The sequence below is a fragment of the Crocuta crocuta genome, unplaced genomic scaffold (genome assembly GCF_008692635.1).
Source record: "Crocuta crocuta isolate KB4526 unplaced genomic scaffold, BGI_CrCroc_1.0 scaffold149, whole genome shotgun sequence".
NCBI classification, from domain to species: Eukaryota; Metazoa; Chordata; class Mammalia; order Carnivora; family Hyaenidae; genus Crocuta; species Crocuta crocuta.
Window position 1 is genome coordinate 5,636,291 of NW_027551561.1, and position 22,926 is coordinate 5,659,216.

Below are 22,926 nucleotides of genomic sequence, written 5' to 3' on the forward strand. Positions count from 1 at the left end.
CAGAAGTTATTAGAAATCCAGACGACTAAGCAGACAACGTTAGAGATGGGGCCCAGGGTTTGGGGTTTGAGTGCTCCGCGGACTCTGATGTGTGGGGGGTGTGGGTCCCACGTGACCCCGTCCTGGACCTGCAGGAAGCTCTCAGCTCCTCCTCCTGGAGACTTCGAGCCTGGTTCTCCCGGGACCCGTGTTCTCCCGCAGCAGGGTGAGGAAGAGACCCATGCAGGGGCAGGGGAGGACCAAGCAAGTCCGTACAGCCACTGGTGACAGGCAGGGTCTCCGGGTGGGAACAGGGCTGTGTTCACAGAGGCGAGGGACAGACCAGAGGCAAAGAGTCTCGAGAAATGGGGATCAGGACAGATCCCACCCCCGCCGCTGCAATGAGGAGCAACCCCTTCGTAAGGGCACTGGTCCGAGCCCAGCTCCGTGCCCTGTCCCCGCCCCAGCCTGGCTGGACCTACCTGTGAGTCACCGACAGCCCGATGTCCCTTCGTACCATCTGCGGGGATCCGTATGGGAGATCTGCAGGGAAAGGGGCCACAGGCTGAGGAACCCGGTGCCTTGGACCTTCTAGATCAGAGATCGCAGGCTGGGTGGGTGCGGGGACTCACTGCGTAGGAGGTAAATGTTTCCCAGAACATTCAAAGCAGGGGCAGGCCAGGTAGGCCGGGCGGTGTGGTTACCCTCCTGCCTGGCTGACTCTCTGCACGTCACTGCCCGGCACCCACACGTGGCTCAGAAACCACCGCTGTGAGTGGTGCGGGGAGAGGCAGGCTCCAGGAGCAGCAGACAGAGCAGAGGGGAGGACAGAAGTCCCCGCCTACCCCCCTCTCCCGCGCTCCCTCCCGGATGAATCCCCAGGCCACCGGATTGCCTTGCGAGGGCTCACTTCTGGCCACTTCCTGTTTAGTGGGTAGGAGCCGTGTGGCCCTTGGCAGAGCATTTGGGACTGGTTAGCTATGTAGCACATCTGGGACCCATCCGGCCAGAAGCACCTGGAGAATTTTGCTCCGAGGGCCACCAGGGCCTGATCTGGGTGGGTGGACAAGGATGAGGGGGAGTTTCCATGCTCCCAGGTGGCCCAGTCCCACCAGCCCAGCCGCGGGGCAAGTCTCAGGCCAACAGCTGCGAGGTGAGCGTTCAGTCTGCCTTCCTACTGGGGACCCTGGGCTCTCCCTGCCCTAATCCTGGGCTTCCCCGTCACAACGGTGTCCCTCCAGCATTGACGGAGGAGCAGCCACGGGCAGCCCACATGTCCCGCTGCCCTTCTGCCCCTCCCCCACTCCTGCTTCTGTCCCCCTCCACCTGTGCACCCCTTTCCCCACTCCTGTTTCTGCCCCCCTCCACCTGTGCACCCCTCCCCTTCCCCACCCCCTCCCACTTCTGTCCCTCCTCCACCTGTGCACCCCCTCCCCTCCCTGCTGCTGCCCCTCCTCAGTGCTGCCCATCTCCTCCTGCAGGAGGGGTTCTCAAAGAGACCATGGGCGGGCTTCAGGGACTCTGGGAATCCTCCGAACGTGGTGGGCTTTTCCCTAGAAAGAGGGCCTAAACTATTATCCGGTTATCAAAAGGAACCATACCCCAGAAAGGTCGGGAACACGGCGCTGGAGGGATCTCTGGCTGCCTCTCGTCCTCAGAGTCAGCCACGTCCCTGCACCCCCGTCCCCACCCGCTGGCCTGGCACACACCTGGTGCTCGTTAAGTGCTGGCTCACTTAACACAAGTACCGCACAGCGAGCACACAGAGCAGGGCATGCGGGGGCCCTGACTCCTCCTCCCCCACCAAAAGGGCCCTTCGCCGCTCCCTGATGATTCAGGAACCCACCAGCACACCCCCCGTGGCTGTCTCTGGCACATCTGCCCTGGGGCTGACTTGTCCCAACTCCCTTCTGGGACCCCAGTCCTCTCCCCTGCCTTCACTGTGAGCAGCCAAGGCCGTCAAAGCTCATGGGTCTAACAGGTAGAAAGAAACAGACCACGGAAAAACGCGACTTCCACCACGTGTGTCTGAACACAGCCTATGACTGACTCGCAACGCGTTGCAGCCACAGGATAGCAGGGAGCGGGGACAGCACAGGAGCGAGGCGTCGGCCGCCCTGGACCCAGACGACATGCACCCCAAGGACCCTGTCCTGCCCCCGGTGAGCTGGGCGCGCAGTCTCCCTGCCCGGGTGCCTGCATTACTACAGCAGCCCAGCCGGTAGGAGGACAGGACGCCGTTAGGGATGCAGGGGCTGGGGTCTCCTCCGAGGCTCCGGGAAGGGCCCTGAAGTCTGTGCGGTGCCCTGGGGTAGAGGCCTCCCTCGTCCCTCACCCTGTGCCTCCCCGGTGGACTCGCCAGCTTCACCTCGGCTCTGGCTCAGGAGAGGCGCCCCACACGTGCAAGCACTGGCTCCCACCCGGGAGGTGGAGGGGCGGGGAAAGGGATCTGGGGCTGCCTGGGCTTCTCCGTTCCCCGCCCCCCAGGGGCATTCCCGTTCACACTCCCCCCGCCCCCATCTCTCGGGGCTGCATTCGGAGCCAGGCCACACTCCTGCGGGGCTATTCCTCCCTGAAGACCCCGGACATCAGCAGACAGGTGGCGTGTCCCTACCGCAGTGGCCCAGCAGACACGGCTCCCTGCCAGAGGTCACCTGTGGGGATGGCAGGGTGCTGACACACACGGCCTGCGGAGGGACCGCCCACGGCCCATGGCAATGCCAAGGTCCCTGCTTCGCAGAGAGCGGCTCCTGGCTGGGCTAAGGCCGCCTCGTGTCATCCTAAGGCCCCCTGGCCTCGAGCTACTTCCTGCGGGTGGCTCCTGGCACCTCCACTTCTGGATGGCAGAAAGGCCCCCTGGACTGACAGAGGGTGAGCAGGACACCTGACGGGGACAGCAGGACAGACACGACTCCCGGGTGGCAGAGGGGACGAAAATGAATCACTCTTACCAAACCTGCAGGAGACAAAAAAAGAGAGAAAGTGGGATGACGTCACCATGCTGGCTCACCGTGTCCCCAGAACATCACTTCCCAGGAGGGAGCCGGCATGTGCTCAGGTGAGGACACTGAGTCCCGGAGGCACGGGCCCAGGCAGGCTGCGTGACTACGGGGACGGCTGCTCGACGGGAAGGGCCAGAAGTGCCCTCGCTGGGCCTCCCCGTGGCACGGAAGCAATTCCCCTGCTGCCACGCTGGGCGCGCTCGTCCATCGGCTCGTCTAAGCCTCCAGCCACGTGGCACTGTCCGGTGCACTCCGTGTCCACATCAGGGCTAGTTCTGGTGGCTCTGTGTGGACTCGACTCAGAGCCCAGCTATGGGACCTGAGTGGTGTCATCTGCCTGAGGCTCTATTGTGTGCCCAGAGCACTCCTGACGCTCCTCTCAGGGGAAACTGAGAAAAACAGATGCACTCAGTTTACCCACTGAGATGCCCTGTGGTGACCCACGTCCGTGAGTACCACATGGTACTCATACTCATACTTCTCTCTGGAGAAGAGGATCCAGAAGGGGTCCAGAAGTCCCTTCTGGGGAGTGGGCGGGGGACCAGGCCCCGCCAGGACAGGCTGACCGGGGGTGCCTGGGTGGGTAACAGCATGCATTTCCCTCCTTGGGTGACATACTCAAAACCATCAGAGATGTCCAGGGCCCATCCCATAAGCAACCCAAGACAGCCTTCACTGGGACAGAGGAAGCAAGTCCACCCAAGACCAGAAAAGGAGAGTACACGTCAGGAGAAAAGCCCGGTTGCCAGCCCTCAGAGGTACAGGAAGGTAGGAAAGTTCCACCCCCAGAGAAAGCTCCGTCCTTCCCCTCTGCCCCGCCCGCCCACAAGGGTAGCCCGACAATGGCGGTTTTTGTAATACGAAAACTGACAGTGACCTGAAGGTCGTCCTTTCGGACGGGGAGAGTTAAACGATACAATGGAACAATATGAAAAGTTAAAAAGATGAGGTAGTTTGAATAATTATAGGTATATACAAAGCTGATAACCTGGTTAGCTCTGAAAGGGCAGTGGGGGTGACTGAGGGAAAATGGCGCAGGTAACGTCACACCATCTACCCTACAATGACAAACTACATGAGCTACAAAGCTTCTGCATCTCGGACCATGGGACGCTTAGTACCTATTTAAGTATATAGATTAAGAAAATTTTCTACAGAAAAAGAGTCAAGTATGTTAAGATGTAGGGACAGGACGTTCTCAGAGAGAACAAGGTAAGTTAAAAAATAGGTTATAGAGGGGCGCCTGGGTGGCTTAGTCGGTTAAGCGTCCGACTTTCGCTTAGGTCATGATCTCGCGGTTCGTGGGTTCGAGCCCCGCGTCGGGCTCTGTGCTGACTGCCAGCTCAGAGCCTGGAGCCTGTTTCAGAGTCTGTGACTCCCCCTCTCTCTGACCCTCCCCTGCTCACGCTGTCTCTCTCTCTCTCTCTCCTAGAAATAAATTTAAAAAACAGTAAAAAAAAATAGGTTATAGAACGGAGTACATGGTATCCGATAATCATCAGCGATTTCAGCCAGACATTCTAGTTCTCTCCACCTGGGCATACCGGAAAATGACCTTTCTTGGTTCCTTTGTTTGAGCAGGGTCATGAATGGTGAGTGGAGCTTGTAGGAAAAGAGCATTTAATGACTAGTGTCTAATGTGTAAAATTCTTTCTTCTTCTGCCCTGGTGGAATGTTCCAGACAGTGTCCCAGAAAGTGGCTGTTCTATCAGCCTGGGACCTAAAGTAAGGCTGACCCATGATGGACAGGTAGCACAAGCAAGAAAGAAATCTTTGTTGTTTTAAGATCCACAGAGCTAGGACCTGTTTGTTAGTACAGCATAACCTGGTCGATCCTGACTGATACAAGGGGTGGGTGTGTGTGTGTGTGTGTGTGTGTGTGTGTGTCCGGGGAAACTGAGCACCAGCCTGGCAGGAGCACTCACCTCATCGGGGAGACCTCATCGATGCGGTTCCCCAGCTGAGACTCATGGGACTTGCTCCGGGTGAGCGTGGGGAAGCTGGGCAGCAGCTGGAAGACCTTGCGGCTGGGCGGGGGTGGCGTCCGCGGAGGCTTCAGCTTTGTGTGCCTCCGCAGCTGCGGCGTGGTCGGTGGGGTGATAAAGCTGTGCAGGGCGCGGGGGGTCAGCCGGCCGCTGGCGTGCAGGGGGAGGCAGGTGTCCGCAGGGCCCTCGCAGGGGCTGGGGGCCGGGGAGTCTGAGGCAGGCAGGGCTGACACAGAGACGGAGCGCAGGCCCTGGGCGCTGCTGCCCGGCCTGCCCAGCTGGGTGCTCCCTGGGGGCCAGGGCGGCCCGGCTTGCGAGAGGGTGTCCGAAGGCCCTGAGCCACTCTCCCGCCGGGCGTCCGATGTGCTCCAGCCCGAGTCATCTTTGTGCTCTCCTCCTGTGGGTCAAGAAGTCGCGTCACAGATGACTGGAGCCAGAGGGATCTACAGGGGAGGTGGCCAGGGCCCAGAGAGGGTAACACCTTGTCCAAGGCTGCACAGTGCCTTAGCAGGGGGCTGCGGCTACCAGCCTTCATCAAGGCCTTCTTGTGCACACACGTCATCGCCGAGGTTACCTGTGACTGAGGGGCACCAGCACAGATGTCACTGTCCCCATTTTATAGAGGGGAAATGAGGCCCAGAGCGAGAAGGGCACTAGTCTGGGGTTCTTACTGGCAAGTCTGTGGGCAGCAAGCCGGACACTCAACCCAAAAATGGGTGACCTCAGAAAGGGAAGTGGTGACTGATCTTTAAGAGTCAGGAAGGAGAAGCCGGGATGTGTGAAGGGGACAACTCCATGTCAGGAACATTCGGGGCACGCGGGTGGCTCCGTTGGTTAAGCGTCCGACTTCGGCTCAGGTCATGATTTCACGGTCTGTGGGTTTGAGCCCCGCGTCGGGCTCTGTGCTGACAGCTCAGAGCCTGGAGCCTGCTTCAGATTCTGCGTCTCCCTCTCTCTCTGCCCCTCCCCCACTCATGCTCTGTCTCTCTCTCTCTCTCTCTCTCTCTCTCTCAAAAATAAAAGAATAAACATTAAAAAAAATTTTTTTAAAGAAAATTCAAACATCAGGAACAGAGTATCCCAACGTTCGATAGTAATCTTCCCTGGGAATTTGCTAGGAAAGAGATCCAATTAGGACAGGGTTAATAGCCACTTCTTTCTGAGAGGTGGTCTTTTAGTTGAATCCGGAGACCCTGGGGCTCTGTGCAATTCCAGCTCAGAGGCACAGTCTGTTCGTTCAAGCACATGCTGGACGCTGGGCATCAAGGCATGAAAAAGACATCCACAGTGCTTGAAGAGTCCAGTCCAAAGAGGGAGAGAGCAGTCTGCTGAGACAGAGATGTCTGGGCACTGAGGAGCTATGAGGAGGACCCTAAACAGCCCGGAGGGCTTCCTGGAGGAGGTGGCACCTGGGCTGAGGCAGCTAGAGAAGACGGTGAAGCAGGTGTACCGGGCAGAGGGAACGGCGCATGCAAAGGCAGGAAACACACAGCCCCTTCTACAGAGTTTCCTGTGCCTTGAGAGCTGAGGACAAGCAGGGAGAGGCAGAAATGAAGTCGGAGGGTCAGCCCCAGCTCAGGAGGGGTCTTGGAGGTCTTGCTAAGGACTTGAGGTTTGCGCTTACAGGGGATGAAGAGACTCCGAAGGGTCGGGGGCAGGGCTCTGTAGGAGCCCATCTACAGAGACCCTGCTGTGGGGAAAGCAAAAGACCCCTCCCTCGTCTCACCAGTGAGTGGAAAGTTCGGGAAGGTAGATTTTGACTCAAGGCAAAATGAACTTCCGCACTGGAGGTATCCTACTCTGTGCTTTGTACCCCGAACTCCCGCAGCCTCCCCAGCGCACGAGGCCACGGGGATCCAGAGAGGCCACACACGCGGCCGAGGTCAGGCAGCCACGACCAACACTGTAATGTATACAGCGGCCTACAGGAGGCGCTGGCGTGTCTGTCACCGATGGGCCGAAAGAAGGGCCAAGGCTGCCGCCCAGGGAAACAAGCCGGACATAGGGCTTGATCCCGTGACCCTGGGATCATGGCCTGAGCCAAAATCAAGAGTTGGACGCTCAACTGACTGAGCCGTCCAGGCGGCCCTAACTTGCTCATTTTTAATCACCACTGCTGTGAGCCAGCTCAGGGCTGGCCACTGGGTCTCAATAGCACCCCAACACCAGTAAACCTGCAGTGGCTCTTGAAAAGGACCTCCGAGTCACTCAGTAGGGAGAACCCAGGTGTGACTAGTGGCATGCGCTTCGGATGAAGGGCAGGCAGCACTGGCAGGAACGATCTCCCCAGCTCACTGGCCGCGGGCACAGAGAACCATCCTTCACCCAACTTTCTTGGGTGAAAGAAAGTCTCAATGACCACAAGGCAAGTGGCTTCAATGTTTTCTCGGACTCCTCTGGCCTAATACCGAAAAGGACACTAGTATATCCCAGGCTCTGGTCTAAGTGCTTGACCTTAACTCAGTTCCTCATCACGACACCATGAGCGAATGTTATTACCTCCACTGTACAGATGAGGAAACTGAGGCCCAGTGGGGTTCATTAAGAAACAGACTAAGGTCCCCCGGATTGTAAGAGTGCTGGGCTCAGTCAGCTGGGCACCATCATGATGTTCTAGGTGTCACCAAGACTCTGACCACAGGTGCCCTTCAGGTACGGACACCACTGGGGGCAGACCCACTGGGCGGGGTGTGGCCAGGACCCTCTTGGGGACGTCGGGGTACCGCACGCTGAGACCAGATGAGAAGGACACGGAAGGGACCCTCTCCTCCCCAAAGGCCTCCTCGGGGACATGGTTGAAAAAGCACCCTCTGAACTAGAAACCTGAGTTCAAAGCCCAGCCCAGGTGCGTGCCAGCTGTGGGACCGTGGACAATTCAGTCAATGCTTCCGACGGTCTAGCTACGATAGACACGTACCGGCACCACGGAGAAGGGTGCAGTGCCAAGTACGTGCCAAGTGCCTGGCTTAATAAATTCATGCTTAATGAGTTAGTGGTCTCCCTATCTTGGCACCCAGGACGGGCAGGCAGGAACCTTCCTAATATAAATGGGTCACAACCCCTCCGGACAGGGGCGCCTCCATAATTCTTTACAATTCAGGCACAAGGACGGAAGGTGGACGAGTCCCCCCACGGTCCCAGCTTGGGAGGCAAGTTGTAAATTTCCACAATGTGGAAACAGCGCTGCACGCCGACTGCTGCGTGTCCTTGGCTCAGCCCTTGCCCTCTCTGGGCTCAGTGCCCTCTGTGAACTGTGGGACGTGAAGACAGACTACGTCTCTCTTTCATGGTTATTCTTTGGCACCTGCTGTGAGGCCCGGGCGTGAAGGTCTTCTGAACTGAGTGGGGCTCCCCAGCTAGGCTCTGTGGCAGAGGAGGACTTGGGATAAGGGGCCAAGACGAAATCAAGCCCAGTCCCCCTGGGGGGGGGGGAGGGGATCAAACTGACTATGAACCTCGGTACCTTCCTTGAGCCTCAGGCAGCCAGAAATACGACAGGTGGCTCAGATAATTAAAAACGGGGCTAAGTCCATTCATTAGGCTCCCTTTGAAGCCTCGTTCGTGTCGGCGACATAGTGGGAATGTTAAGTCACAGCATTTGAGGCTGTTTCCAAGGCAAGATTAGAAAGCCTGCAAATAATTCTCAAGGAACTCCTTGTAACACTGGGATTACACACTTTGTACACACTCCCAGATGAAACGCCATGCGAGTTCTCTCAGCATGCTTGTGCCTTCGGGGCAGAGAGCCCGGCAGCCAATGGGGACAGGACAGGGTGGGGGGCAGGCTGGGGGTGAGGGCGCCGAGGGGGCTGGAGCCCAGGGGGCCACTGGAGGGCTCAGAGCCCAACAGACATGCACAAAAGAGGAGAAAGCGCACGGGGCCCACCCAGGGGACCAGAGTGGGGTCCCTAACGATGTGCAAAGGCCTCCCTGGGTTCATACTAGCCTGACCCGTAGGGACGCACACCCTCTATCTCAGTCAGGCCAATAGCACGCTCTCTGGCCTTTCCAAGCTGCCTGAAAACTCTGGGCCACGCTTGCCCCACCCCCATCCCCGGCCTCCGCAAAGGCAGTGGCCCCGGGGAGCCAGGACAGGCCCAGGGAGGGAAGGCCGGCGCTCCAGCCCAGGCGGAGGAACAGGGAGCCGACGGGGCCGGCCGCAGCTGGCAAGGCCAGTCCTACCTACCCAGACCGGTCACTTTCCGCAGGCAGGCGAGGGCGTACTGCAGGCGGCCACACTCCTCGGCGTTGGCGCCGCAGCGCCGCAGCGTCTCCTTCACCTTGACCTCGTTCATGTCCAGCAGGGCATCCAGCGTGAGCTCGCTGAGGATCTCCTGAGGAAGCACAGAAAAGACGGGCAGAGAGCCGGTGAGCAGTCAGGCCGGCCCTGGCGCCCTCCTCACCCTCCCCGTGGCCAGGGCTGGGCTCCCCTGCTGAGTGGCAGGGGACAGGTGCTGGCGGGTCAGCCTCCCAGAAGCCTCCGCTGGTCAGAGGACACAGGCGGCCCGCTCTCACCCCCACCCCCAGGGCTCCCAGAGACAGCAGCTGAGGTAGACGTGCCAAAGCTTCAGGGCCAGGGTCGGGGGAGGAAGGAAAACCCCCCCAGAAAAGCTACGACCAGGGCATGGTGCCCGCCCGTTTCTTCGGATTCCCCTGCACAGAAAAATGATGAATCATGACAACTTCGTAGAATGATAAGAACTTCAGATAACGACGAAGGCCCTTTACAATTTTGCTGTATCTGAATCAGAAAAGACAGGTTTCAAATGAAATCAGCTTACCAAGAGAAGGATGGAAAAGAATTTAACCCTCGCCAGGCACAGTGTAGGCGCTTACTGCCCTCGCCTCATTTCTCAGTCAAAAACTTTCCAGGGTTCAAGGTGACGGAGAAGGAAGGGGCGGGCTCAGGTGTGAAAAGGGCTCCATGACTTGGATGATGGACGGCCAGGAGAGAAGGGACGCAGGAGGCCTCTGGGACAGAGAGTAGCCCCGGGCTGACCAGCAAGGAAAAGGGAGCCTCAGACCTACAGCCGGAAGGAAGTGGCTTCTGCCAGCAAGCTGAATGCACGTGCACGTGGCTTCTTACTAAAGCTTCTAGGTAAGAGGCCAGCCTTGCGGACACGTGCACTTTTTCCGGCCCGGTGACCCCCTGCAGGGAAGCTAGCTGAGCCCACCAAACGTGGCCATACAGTCTCCGTCCTACACAACGGTGAGCTAATCAACGGGGGTTGCTTGTGATTAATCGCTGTGCGGCCACAGAAAACCAATACAGAGAGTGACTATTTGAATCAAGGCCCGACTTCAAAGTTTGTGCCCTTTCATCGGGGAGGAAGGAAACCCCTCCAGCAGTGATTGCTTTGAGCCATGTGTGATACCAAGCCGGGAGCAGACACACCGAAGGCTGGGACAGACCTCTGGCCTCAAGTGGCTCGCAGGTGACTCACACAAAAACAAGTCATTGCAATGGCCTAGCACAGAGAAAACTCAAAGAGCTACCGGACGGGGTGAGGGGAGGGGAGGTCAGTGGTTGTGTTTTCTTCTTCTTCTTCTTCTTCGGCCCCTTTCTATATTTTCCAGATTTTCTACATCAGAGAAGGCCAGACACCCCACATCAAATGATTCATAGAACACCTGCAGTTCTTGAGAATCTAAGATGATTATCATTGATCTTGGCAAGTTGTATAATTTTCTTTTAAAAGAATAATGGTTGGGGCGCCTGGGTGGCTCGGTCGATTAAGTGTCCAACTTCGGCTCAGGTCATGATCTCACAGTTCGTGGGTTCGAGCCCCACATCGGGTTCTGTGCTGACAGCTCAGAGCCTGGAGGCTGCTTCAGATTCTGTGTCTCCCTCTCTCTCTGTCCCTCCCCCCTCATGCTCTGTCTCTGTCTCTCAAAAAGAGACATTAAAAAAAATTTCTTTAAGGAGTAATGATTACTGGGGCACCTGGGTGGCTCAGTGGGTTAAGCATCCAACTTTTGATTTCGGCTCAGGTCTCATGGCTTGCGAACTGTGAGATTGAGCCCCGGGTCAGGCTTTGTACTGACAGTGTGGAGCCTGCTTGGGATTCTCTCTCTCTCTCTCTCTCTCTCTCTCTCAAAATAAATAAACTTAAAAAACAACAACAACGAAAGAGTAAGGCTATTGTCAATTCATGCCGCTGTAAATCTTAGACTCAGATATCGAAACTGAACCAGATAAAGATACGGGCTGTGAGTCATTAAAGCGATGGTTTGGGAGCTTTGTAATGCCGGGGGGGGGGGGGGGGTCGCCCACAGCTGATGCCTGGGGTCTGGCCATATCCCCTCCCCCACCTTTGTGTCTTGTCTGTATATCCTTCAATCTCCACGGCTGTGGACAAGACTCTGATTGACAGCTGTTTAGAATGATTCACATCAAAATTTAGAAAAACAGACACACACCAAAAAGCACCAAAAGGCTCATCATTGGCTGGGCAAACCCTTGGTGGTCAGGAATCCTTCCAGATGACAAAACTAGAGCCTCACAGGAAACTGCCGATAAGAACAGCACAGACAGGAGGCTGGGGAGATAAAGGCCCCTGGGGAGGCGGGGAGCAGCTATGGTCCGATCAATGTGTCTCCCTCTTCTGGCCTCAGGGACACTCAACAAAATGCAGTTCGGACACCTTTTCCCCTCATTTCACCCCGAAAAGCAATTTGGCAATACGGTCCCGAACGAAGGGAAGTGACGCTGACATTTACACGACTGCGCAAAACGCCGCAAGGCCTTTCCCTGGAGTGTCCTTGGCTCTCACCAAACGTGCCTCTTCCCAAGGCCATGATGACTCAGCAGGTCTCCACAAGTGGGATTCCTAAACAGGCCTAGAAACCCAATCCCAAGTCTAACTGTACTGCGAATGACGATTTTCTTCATCCCTTTCTGCCTGGCTTTCTACGCCTCTCCTCTCCACCCGCACCAAGTTCCCAGCTCTCAGACATGGTAAGCACACGTATTACTACCGACCATCTACCAGTACGGCACCACCAGCGCTCTGTACAGGATCTGGAGTCTGAACAAATCAGCACGCGCATGCTGTCAAGTGTACCTGTACTGAGCCTCAGGGACCGAGGACTGGCCGACTAGAAGGAGCCCTAGATGGTTCTTCCCTGCTTTCACTCCTAGACCTGGCATGGCCTTGGGAGGCAGCGACTACCTTGGCAGCGAGGGTGGGGGGAGGAGTGGTAATAATTTTTTTCGAAGTAAATTAAAGGAATTAATTTCTACCTGGTTTCGGAAAAAAACCAACCAACCACACGGTGAAATGGAAATTCTCTGTTCTTTTTTTTTTTAAATTTTTTAAAGTTTTATTTATATCTAGGAGAGAGAGAGAGAGAGACAGCGTGAGCAGGGGAGGGTCAGAGAGAGAGGGCGTCACAGACTGAAACAGGCTCCAGGCTCTGAGCTGGCAGTCAGCACAGAGCCCGACGCGGGGCTCGAACCCACGAACCGCGAGATCATGACCTAAGCGAAAGTCGGACGCTTAACCGACTAAGCCACCCAGGCGCCCCGGAAATTCTCTGTTCTTTATCAAGTGAAGCAACCCCCTAGAAAAAGATAAAGAATATGTTCAAATCCATTCCCTTAACAAAAAAGAAAAAGTGAGGGTTGGGGCCCTGGGACAGATGAGTGTGTCCAAGGTCGCACTTAAATTGGAGCTGCCCCAGGGCAGCTCAGTCAGTTGAGTGTCCGACTTCGGCTCAGGTCATGATCTTGAGGTTGGGGTTGGTGAGTTCGAGTCCCGTGTTGGGCTCTGTGCTGACAGCTGGGAGCCTGGAGCCTGCTTTGCATTCTGTGTCTCCCTCTCTCTCTCTGCCCCTCCCCCGATCTCACTCGGTCTTTCTCTCACTCAAAAAATAAACATAAAAAAATTTTTTTTTAATTAAGAACGTAAATTGGAGCTGCCCCTCCCTCTCCCAGTGATGAGGGAGCATGAGACAGGCTGAGGGCAAAGCACAAGCTAGCGCACACACACGCACACACACACACACACACACACACACACACCCTGCCCCCCCAAGGTGGGACATATGTGATAGTCCCCAGGCACTCCTGGCTGCCCAAAGGCAAAGGGAAGGAAAGGCAACAAATGGCTAACTGATAGAGATCACAGTCACGCAGGAATGAGTCTCCATCAGTTTGCAAATATCTTAGTAAATTACAAGAAAAAGGCAATCTTATCAATAGCCTCATCTCCAGAAGTCTGTAGGCTCAGTTTCCCAGAGCCCCAACATCACCCCTCCATGGCAGTGAAGTGGGGAACAAAGGCAAGAAGGAAATGTCAGGGAAAATTAAATCTGCCCATAACCTGCAGCCCACTGACAAACGCTTGAGGCAAATACAGCTCCACCGTTTCTCCAGGAGCCTCCTACCGTCCTGTTAATGCCTTACTAGAAGGGAAACAACCTTAGCCGGACAATAGCGAGGCGTCCCGTATCTTAGGAGTCCTCTCTGGCATAGGAAGGTCCCTCCGGAAATCTCCCTTTTGCTACCTCCCCCAACTTCACAGTAAAAGGGGTCACTCTTCACCACCCCGGCCTCAGATCTTCCTCCCCTCGGGTCCTGTCCCTGAGCTTTGATAAAATCACCTTTTTGCACCAAAGAGGTCTTCAAAAATTCTTTCTTGGCCACTGACTCTGCACCCCACAAACCCCCAAGCACCCCAAAACTTCATCACCAGGTCAAGCATGGCTTTCCAGGGGTGTGAACTGTGCACATCCTTCCGTGAAATGAGAATGCCAGTATACCATTGGCGTCACCATTTCTGAGTGCTCCTTCCATTCCCCTTAATGATGAGGGAGCGTGGGGCAAGCTGAGGGCAGAATACAGGCTGGCACGCGCGCGCACGCACGCCCGTGCACCCACACACACGCACACCAGGTGGAATGTTCCTTGGATACTGCTGGCTACCCAAGAACAAAGGAAAGGAGTTAAGTGCTTGCCATGGTGATGTGGGAAACTAAGGCAAATGAAAACTAAATTCCCTGACTGCCTACAGCTCACTGACAAGTCCTTGAAGGCAGCAGAGTGACCTCCGTCTAGAAGCTCAGCTGCCTCGATGATAACACTTCGCTGGGGGCAAAAGAGAACCTTAGCTTAACATGGTCCCAACCTCGAGGATCCTGTAAGTCTACTTCCTTTATCTCAACTGCCCCAAGATCTATGCTGGCAGGCATGCTCCCAGCCGACCCCCATATGCATCTGAAGGGTCTCATGACTGGGGTTTTATTAAACGGTGATAAATAGTGTTTCCCTAGTAACAGCTGGCCCCTCAAGGTCCCAGAAACCTTGCTTCCAAAATTCCTTAGAGACTTACTCTATCCCTGATCCCTCCCACCCTGAGGGTATATAACGAGTTACCCCTCAGGACCCCAGCGCAGCTCCCCCTGCCCACGGGTCCTGTCCCCGTGCTTTAATAAAATCATCTTTTTGCACCAAAGATGTCTTTAAGCATTCTTTCTTGGCCGTTGGCTCCTGACCACCCCACCCTCAACCCAAAACTTCATCGCCTAACCCCTCCTCCTTGCAGGGCTGGATCACTGAGCTGGAGAGGGGGACCACGCCCCCCTACCTAAAAGCTGCAGTTAGTGACGCTAGCCACCAGTCAGCAAGTCACCTGGTAGAGTAAGGGTCTCAAATTCGCAGGCCTCAGGACCAGGGCTCGGGAAGAAATGAGACCAGTGGGGATGCGGCCCTCTTGATCTATCTTTTAACAGAGACAGAAGTAGGAGAAACACTTCTCTTCTTTACTGGACAATAAGAAATCCGACAGCGGCAGGGTCCAGGTTAATTGGAAACCCACTGTCTATTATTTTGAGAGAGAAAGAGAGAGACAGAGACAGACAGAGCACGAGCAGGGGAGGGGCAGAGAGAGAGGGAGACCCAGACTCCGAGGCAGCCTCCAGGCTCTGAGCTGTCAGCACAGAGCCCGACGCGGGGCTCGAACCCACAGACCAGGAGATCATAACCTAAGCGGAAGTCAGATGCTCAACTGACTGAGCCACTCAGGTGCCCCTGGAGTTCTATTTTAAACTTATTTTTACATGGTGGCAACGAATGCAAAACTGTGCAGACCAAGGAGACCTTATGCCAAGAACCTGATGTCTTCTGAAGTTCTTTTGTATTTTTTATTTTTTTTAATGTTTTTATTTATTATTGAGAGAGACAAAGCATGAGCACGGAGGGGTAGAGTGAGAGGGAGACACAGAATTCTAAGGAAGCTCTAGGCTCTGAGCTGTCAGCACAGAGCCCGACAGGAGGCTCGAACTCACAAACCGTAAAATCATGACCTGGGCTGAAGCCGGAAGCTCAACCGACAGAGCCACCCAGGTGCCCCCTGAAGTTCTGATCAGCAACTTCTAAAACTTTATTTCTGTAGGCACATGGCAGGGGGGAGGGTGGGCGGCGCAGCAGCCAATGCCCTTGGCAACGTAGCTCTGTGGCCAGGCCTTCTCAGCGAGGTGTCTGTCCCGGCTCTGGGACCCTCACCGCGAAAACGAAGTGCCCCAGACTTTCGGAACCAGTATACAAAGAGAATGCATCCCCCCGGCTCGCAACTGGGACTCCAACTAGACAACAGTCAGGCCGGGTGAGCGCAAGTGCAGGCCACCGGAGTGGCCCCAAGCAACTCGCACCCCCAGCCCTCCCCTGCGGATGTGCCCACCCACAGTGCCAGGCGCAGCCAAGTCTGAGTTAGGAAGTTATGCCAGACCGCGTACCCCTTCCCTGGACAATCTCTACACTGAAAGCGAATTAGGGAATCAGGTTCGCCCACTGCGGCAGGTGCACTCCTGCCCCCGCCAACGACCCGGCAGGCAAAGCTGCTCAGGTCTCAGAGGCCCCAGGGTCCCAGGAGGGCTTCCCACCTGCCTAGAGGCGAGAGCCCATACCCTGGAGCAGGGGTGAGGGCTGAGAGTCTGTACTGCTGTGGGGAGAACTCTTGCCCACCTGGCCCCAGCTTCTGTCTAAAGAAGAAAATATGGAACTGGAGGGGCGCCTGGCTGGCTCAGTAGCAAGAGAAGGCGACTCTTGATCTTGGGGTCGTGAGTTCGAGTCCCATGTTGGGTGAAGGGATTACACAAATAAATAAACTTAAAAAAAATGTGGGGGGACATGAACTAGAAACCAGGAAGGGCAGCCATGGTCGCCCAGGCACTGCCGGGACGTCAAGCCTTGGCTCCGGCCAGCCTCCGGTCAGCGCGCGAGCACAGAAGTGCGGCAGTGAGAACGCAGGGCAGAGCGACGGCTCCGGAAAACCCTGGCTTCCTGCCTCTGCCTGTTCCCTCAGGTCGCATTTTACGTTCTGCAGTAGGTGACGTGAAGCTCTTCTTCTGGGGAATAATGGGAGGGCAGGGTTGGCTGAGGGCTGAGGCCACTCACAGTCCGTGGTAATTACACGGGCTGGTTCGGTTCTCTGGCGCGGTAGGCATGCCTGGCCCGGGCCACATGCAGCTGTCCCCTCCCCTGGGCGGCCGGTAGCAGCTAGTGTCAGAGGCCAGGCTGAGTATCAGATGGTACCTGGGACTGACCCGCAGCCACGGGCCGCCTGGGGTCTATACTTAGAAGCCTGTGCTGGCCGACACCAAAAGCCGTCTACACTCGGCCCGGTCAGTCAGGACTGGAAATGCCAGGGGCGTGAACGCCTGTTGGGGGGCCACGTACAAGAAGCTGGGGGGCGGGGGGCGGCGCAGGGCAGAATTCCAGCGAAGGCCTGGGTTAAAGGCAGCCCAAGAAGCAAGCCCAGGCTTCGTATTTCTATTTAACCTTCTGGTCCGAGGGCACAGGAAGGGCCAGTGAAGTCAGTGGCTGCGTGCTCGCTGCCGCGAGCTCTCCAGGTCCATCTGCGGAACCCAGATGTCTGGGTGTGGGCACGGAAGGGCTGGGATCCTCCACCACAGACCCCTCCCTGGGACTGGGCACACCAGAGAGGCCAGAGGTAGACCCCCAGAGCCCTGCACACCCCTCTGCGGCCAGCGGGGCCGCCGGCGAAAGGGAGGGAGAAGGGCAAGGAAGTTTCTGCGGCAGCCCAGGCTGGGAGCCCACGTGCCTCCAGCTGGGAAGGCACGGCCTGCCACACATTCCTCTCTGCTTTCTGCCCGCGGCTGGGGCCCAGGGACAGGGACAGTGAGACTTGGGCAACGAAGAGTTGGAAATTCCAGGAGGCACAGGTGGGGCTGAGGCAGCGAGGGCCTGCGTCGGGCAGCCTTCTGGGGTTTTGCCACAAAGAAATCCGGGGGAGGAGGGCACTGGCTTTGTCAATGGACCAGATCTGGGCCCAGCCTCCTCCTATCCCGGGGCTGGGAAATGAGAAATAAGCGCTCCTGGGAGAAGTTAGACGCTTTCTGGAAGGCTGGACAGCACAGTGAAGAAAGGGCCAGAGTCGGTCAGTGGAATCCACTAACCCCAGGCCAGTCCCCACTCCTCCTCTTGGGGTTTGGGTTCATCATTTATAAGATGGGTGGGTTTGGCTGGGTTAGATCAGTGGCTCTCAACCTTGGCTGCACCCTAGAATGACCCGGGGGGCTTTTAAAGGGGATCCTGACGCCCACGTCCCACCTCGACCAAGCAGATCAGAATTTCTCAGGGCGGGGGCCGTGGAGGACAGGCTACAGGGCCTTATGTGGCCCAGGGAAGAAAGTGTCTGAGAAGGCCCAGTTCAGAAGGCAGGGGCAAGTAGGGCAGAGCTGCGCCCTGGGGCTGACCCCTGCCTGTCTTCTCAGGAGTCGCACACTCCTTCGACTCAATCCCAGCCTAGCCCGAGCTCACAGATGATGTCCCAGAAGAGGTCTGCGCCCACCTCCCTGGCTCCCCCGGAGTGGGGAACGAGGGCGGAATCCTTGGGGAGTGGCTGTCTCTCGCCGACGCATTGGTATGTCTGACCTCAGAACGATGGTGTGGTGACGGGGTGAGGTGTGGAAGTGGAGGAATACAGGTCAAAGAGAGGAACCGAGGATGAGGTCAAGGACCAAAGCAAGTGAGGAGCATTCATTATGCACCTCCTGGGTGCCAGAGGAATTACAGGGGTCAGCATCGAAATCCTCCTAACATCTTGAGACGGGAGATAAGGCTCGGAGTGGGGAGGTGACTTGCCCAAGACCACACAGCCGGATCAGTAAGGCTGAGGCAAGGCCGTCTCGACCAGTTCCCACCTATTTGCTCTTAGAAAGTGAGCTCCCTGGCCCAGGGCAGGGTTTACTTGGCATCACAGGTTGCATCTGGTTTGCCCAGCCCCACGCCCTGCCCTACCCCCCTGTGCCTGCTGGGGGCAGCTCTGGCTTCGGGGATAAAAGTACACAGGAGGCCCCCCAGGGTCCCCTCCCCACGTGCCCTTTCAAAGCCCTACATCACCCTGGTACCCTCTGGAGGAAACCGGCGCTTTCCAATTCCGCCCAGGACCCGAGCTCCAGATTCGGGTAGCATCTGCCGTCAGCACGGCCACCACCATCACATCACCCAGGCGCTGGCCCGACCCTCCAGTCTTGCGCCGCCCAGGCCCCATCCCTCCTCCTACAAACCCCGAGGCACCCAGTGCAGGGACCGGCAAGCTTCTTCTGACCAGAGTGAATCACCTGTCTTCGGCTTCACGGGCCCCACTGGCCACGTCAGAAGGACTCAGCTGGGCCATTAGGCCCCGAAGACAGCCATCGGCAGTCTGTAAACAAATGGGTGTGGCCGCACCCCAATACGGACACCGAGATCTGAATTCCGTGTAACTGTCAAGTCACCAAACAGTCCTCTCTTTTTTTTTTTTCTATCAGGGGAAACCGCGAAAACCATTCTTCATTTACGAGGTCGTACAAAAGCCAGCGGTGGGCTGGACTTGGTCCGCGAGGCATAGTTTGTCAACCCCTGGTCCGGTGGGTCATTCAGCCACTCAACAAACACACATCAACTGTGTTGGGCTCCATCTCCTTAAGCCTCCTTCCTTAAGTGGTGACAGGTCTTCTCCCCGGCCGGCACCCCACACCCCAACCCTGCCAACATACGGTCTGCAGAAAGGGACACAGAGGGGAGGGGAGGCTTCAAGGAAGGCCACACCTGCTATCTGCACCACCTGCATTTTGTCACCTTTCTCGGTGTCGTTAACACACACTTCCCCAGCTGCTTCTCCTGGTTGCTGTCTGAAAACAGCCAGACACGTCCAGCAGTAGACAAACACACACACACACACACACGCACGCACGCACGCACGCTTCGGGTATGCAGGCTCACCCTTCAACACACGCTACTTCCAGAATGGAGACAGGGGGCAGGCTCCTACAGAGGGCGGCCTCTACCCCCAGGATGCTGGGTGATTGCGGAAAAAAAGAAGAAACACCCTATTGTCCACCAGGCGCCACGGTGAAACGCAAGGTCAGAGGCGGAATCCTCTCAATCAGACAGGAGGGAGAACGTTCAAAGGTAAGGCTGGGGTCAGAGCGGGACAGGGGGAGGGTTTGCCAGCAAAGAGCTACGCGAACCCTCAGGTGACAGGCTTGACTTCTGGGGAACCGGCAAACGGGAAAGTCCCTCCCCTGCGCAAGTAGGGCAGGTGGGGAGGGGGGGACAGAGCGTCCCCAGAGCTGCTGGCCTGGCTGGGAGCAGGTGGGTGACAGGAGGACAGGCCGTGCGTGGGGATGCGAGCCGGGCCCACGGCTGGGTGAAGAGAGGCTGCCGAGTGAGGGGGGCGTGGGGACGTGCCCTCCCCACAGGGGCGCCTGAGACGGGAAGGGGTGCGGGCACTGCGGAGCGGGGTCTGGTGTGACATGTATCTCTTCACGGGAAACCCCAGCTCTCCCAAGGGCAAAGGCGCTGACGGAAACCAACCGGGGCGCCTGGGTGTGGCCGTGCGTGGCCATCTTGACTGCTTGCTGGTGCCCCTTCCATTTTCCCTGTCCAAACACACCATTAAAAAGAGGATTCACAAAGTGGCGCCTGGGGGGCTCAGTTGGCTCAACGCCGACTTCGGCTCAGGTCATGACCTCACGGTCTGTGGGTTCGAGTCCCGCGTCGGGCTCTGGGCTGACAGCTAAGAGCCTAGAGCCTGCTTCGGATGCTGTGTCTTCCTCTCTCTCTGCCCCGCCCCCGCTCACACTGTCTGTCTCTCTCTCTCTCTCTCTCTCTCAAAAATGAATAAACATTAAAACAAAACCAAAAAGAGGATTCACAGACAAGTCTGCCAGTCTCCTGCTTCTGCCTCCTCTGTATCTACAGGGCAGGAGGGGAGTTCAGCCAGCACAAAGCGAGGCCCATGGTACCGGAGCGCCCCTGGCTGGCCCGAGCGCCTCAGGACACAGCAGCTTTGCTTGGAATCTAGTGGGGCCCACCTTGGGGCCACCAGCCAAAACACAGACCCCTCTTCCAGCAGGGCACGTGCCCGTGTTCCATTCTGCAGCCTGTCCTTTGGGGTTGTCTGTCTGTCTGTCTGTCTGGGTGGGGGAACGCAGGGGGGCATAGGAAGGGAGCCCAGGCCGGAGACCTGAGAACCAGGCTGCTCCGCCACAGAACGGGGGCCGCGTTGTTTCCCAGCTACCTCACAGGCATTCAACCAGGAGACCAAGATCTTTCAGGAGATCCCGGAGGTAGGCAGCACCTTCTCTGTAGTTTTCCAGAGAAGGAAACCCTGCAAACGACTCCTGCCCCACAGCAACAATGGGCCTCAAAGTATGGGAACCCCCTGGAGCCCAATGTGGGGGAGGGGACGGCACTCAAGCCAAGGAGGCCATCGCTGGTGCGACCAAGGTCTAAGGGCATGAAAAGGGCTCATGGAGACTCATGAGGTTAAGAAGAGAGAAGAGGACGCATCCTTTCTCTGCCGAGGTCAAAGGGCGGAGGTCACCTTGGAGACAATCTAGTCCAACTCTCATTTTATGGAGGAGAAAACGGAGGACCCCAGAGGAGAGGGGGCCTGCGTGGGTCCCCCTGGACCACAGCGCCAAGCCCGGGGCCCAGGTCCCCCAACACCCTTGCCAGTGTCCGTCACCAGGCTCCGCTGGGCCCCTGGGAGAGCTCACTGCTTTTCATTATGGGCCTTCCTTACCCTGATGTAAAGGTTCCATGCCTGGCGGACTTTCTGAGCTGCTCTAAGAGGTGAGCCAAGGGTAAGGCCAACCCTGAGGTCTGCCCTGAGAATCACCTCCAAGCCAGCCTGAGGAATGCCAAGCCATGCGCTTGCCTCATGGGCCCAGAGCCCTATGGAATCCAGAGGGCTGGCAAGTCCCTTCCGTCTTGATGGCATAAAAGAAAGCAAGTGTGCGGGAATCCTCAGCCCCGTGTCTTGCCCACCCCTCGCCGCACCCACTGATGACCGTGCACACTCTTCTTCTTTCGGAGAAGCAGCGGCAGGAGTGCCTGGGGGACTCGGTCGGTGAAGCATCCAGTTCTGGATGTCAGCTCAGGTCACGATCCCAAGTCTGGGAGTTTGAGCCCCGCATCGGGCTCCGCACTGACAGCGTGGAGCCTGCTTGGGATTCTCTGTCTCTCCCTCTCTCTACCCCTCCCCGGCTTGATCTCTCAGGAAGTAAATAAACTTAAGAATAAGAAGCACTAGCAGCACACCAGCAGCTATACCCCGACACCCAGGTCCCAAGATGCGGCCTGAGATCTGCCCAGGCCCAAGGCACGCTGATGCCTACTCAAGCCGCTCTGTGCACTTCCCCTTTCCACAGCCAGCTGCACCCCGTCTAGTCAAAAAAGTAACAGCTACCGGTACTGCTACTGCTCGTGAGGGGGCCTGGGCGCAGCCGCCTGGAGGAAAGTGAGGCTCAGGGAGATGAAGTCACTCACTTGGGACACAGCAAGCGAGCACCGGAGTCTCGACGGGACCCTGGTCCGCAGAACACCAAGGTTAGCAACTCACAGCCTTGCTGGCCTGGGTGACCAGAGGCACTGACGGGCGGGGCTGGGGCTGCCTGTACAACTTCAGTCTCGTAAGCCCCCTGCAGTAGGAGCAGGCTCAAAACAAGCTTGTATCCTGTTCCAACCAAAAGCACGAACGAGCCAAAAGCCGTGCATTCGCTAGGAGGACGGGGGGAGATCTCTCTCGGTAAGATCCTGACGGGTCCCGCAGCCACTTTCCCCCAGGCAAGTCAGGGAACAACACAGTGAAGCAGAAATCACAATCTAGATCTCTCCAGACACGTTCTATAGACGGCAAGGACTTGGAGCCCAGACAAACGTCCCCATCCTGGGGACTTGCAGAAGGGCCACCTGGTCCCAGACCCCAGCGCATACCTTGCAACCCTCCAGCCTGGGCTGGTCCAGGCTTCGCGCTTCTCGCAGGACCACAGGTGGTGGTGGGGTCCCGGGGCCCCTGGCGACCTCGCCCAGCACGCAGCTCCACAGGCAGTGCATGGTGAGGGGCCCAAGCCCAGGGTCCCCGGCAGCCCCAGCCGCCGGTGCGGCGTCTCCAAGAAGGGCAAGGAAGGGAGAGGAGTTTCTGTTTTCATGACTGTAGTAAACAGTCGCTGCAGCCAAAAATAGTTTGCGCCCGGGAGCCAGGGAGTCAGCACATACCTCCTGGAGCAGGTGCTGGCCGTGACATACACAGGCTCCGGCAGGCCTCGGGGCAGGGGCCTGGGGACCCAGGCACCGAGGACACTCAGGGGATCAGGCCACGGACAGAGAGGTTTTCCCTGCCACGCTGCTTACCTCCAAAGAGTTTGACCTGAGTCAACAGGGAGCTTGATCACCTCCCTCCTTTCAGTGAATCATCTGGGGAACCCCCACCCCCACATGCATTCCAATTACCCACCCCAACCTTCCCGGAGCTCTCACACATTTGGAGCTGGGTGGTTTGGACAAGCACAGGAAAAGTCCTGTGAACCATAGCGGAAGCCCTAGGTGGGACACAGGACCACCATTAAAACTGCAGCTCAGCTGTCAAAGCTCTTAGAGCGATACACCAACAACCATGAACTTTACATACATTTAAAAAAAAAAAAAAAAGTAAAAGAAGGTAAGGGCC

The 22,926-nt window shown here is 57.1% G+C and overlaps 1 protein-coding gene across 3 annotated transcripts in view; it reads right to left on the reverse strand.

Annotated features, from left to right (window-relative positions):
* The window catches only part of KSR1 (kinase suppressor of ras 1), a 59,060-nt gene extending 36,758 nt beyond the window's left edge, over positions 1 to 22,302 (reverse strand). The window contains exons 1-5 of one of the 3 annotated variants that reach the window (XM_077749872.1): positions 22,194 to 22,302; positions 9,153 to 9,300; positions 4,907 to 5,363; positions 2,931 to 2,935; positions 462 to 522 (exon numbers count right to left, since the gene is read on the reverse strand). In XM_077749872.1, coding sequence (XP_077605998.1) covers positions 462 to 522; positions 2,931 to 2,935; positions 4,907 to 5,363; positions 9,153 to 9,261 — 632 coding nt within the window. In that variant the 5' untranslated portion in view covers positions 9,262 to 9,300; positions 22,194 to 22,302. Of the gene's footprint in view, positions 1 to 461; positions 549 to 2,930; positions 2,936 to 4,906; positions 5,364 to 9,152; positions 9,301 to 22,193 lie in introns of those variants that run through there. The other 2 variants (XM_077749871.1, XM_077749870.1) reach the window with 2 other exon arrangements.
* Positions 22,303 to 22,926: the final 624 nt, after the last annotated feature.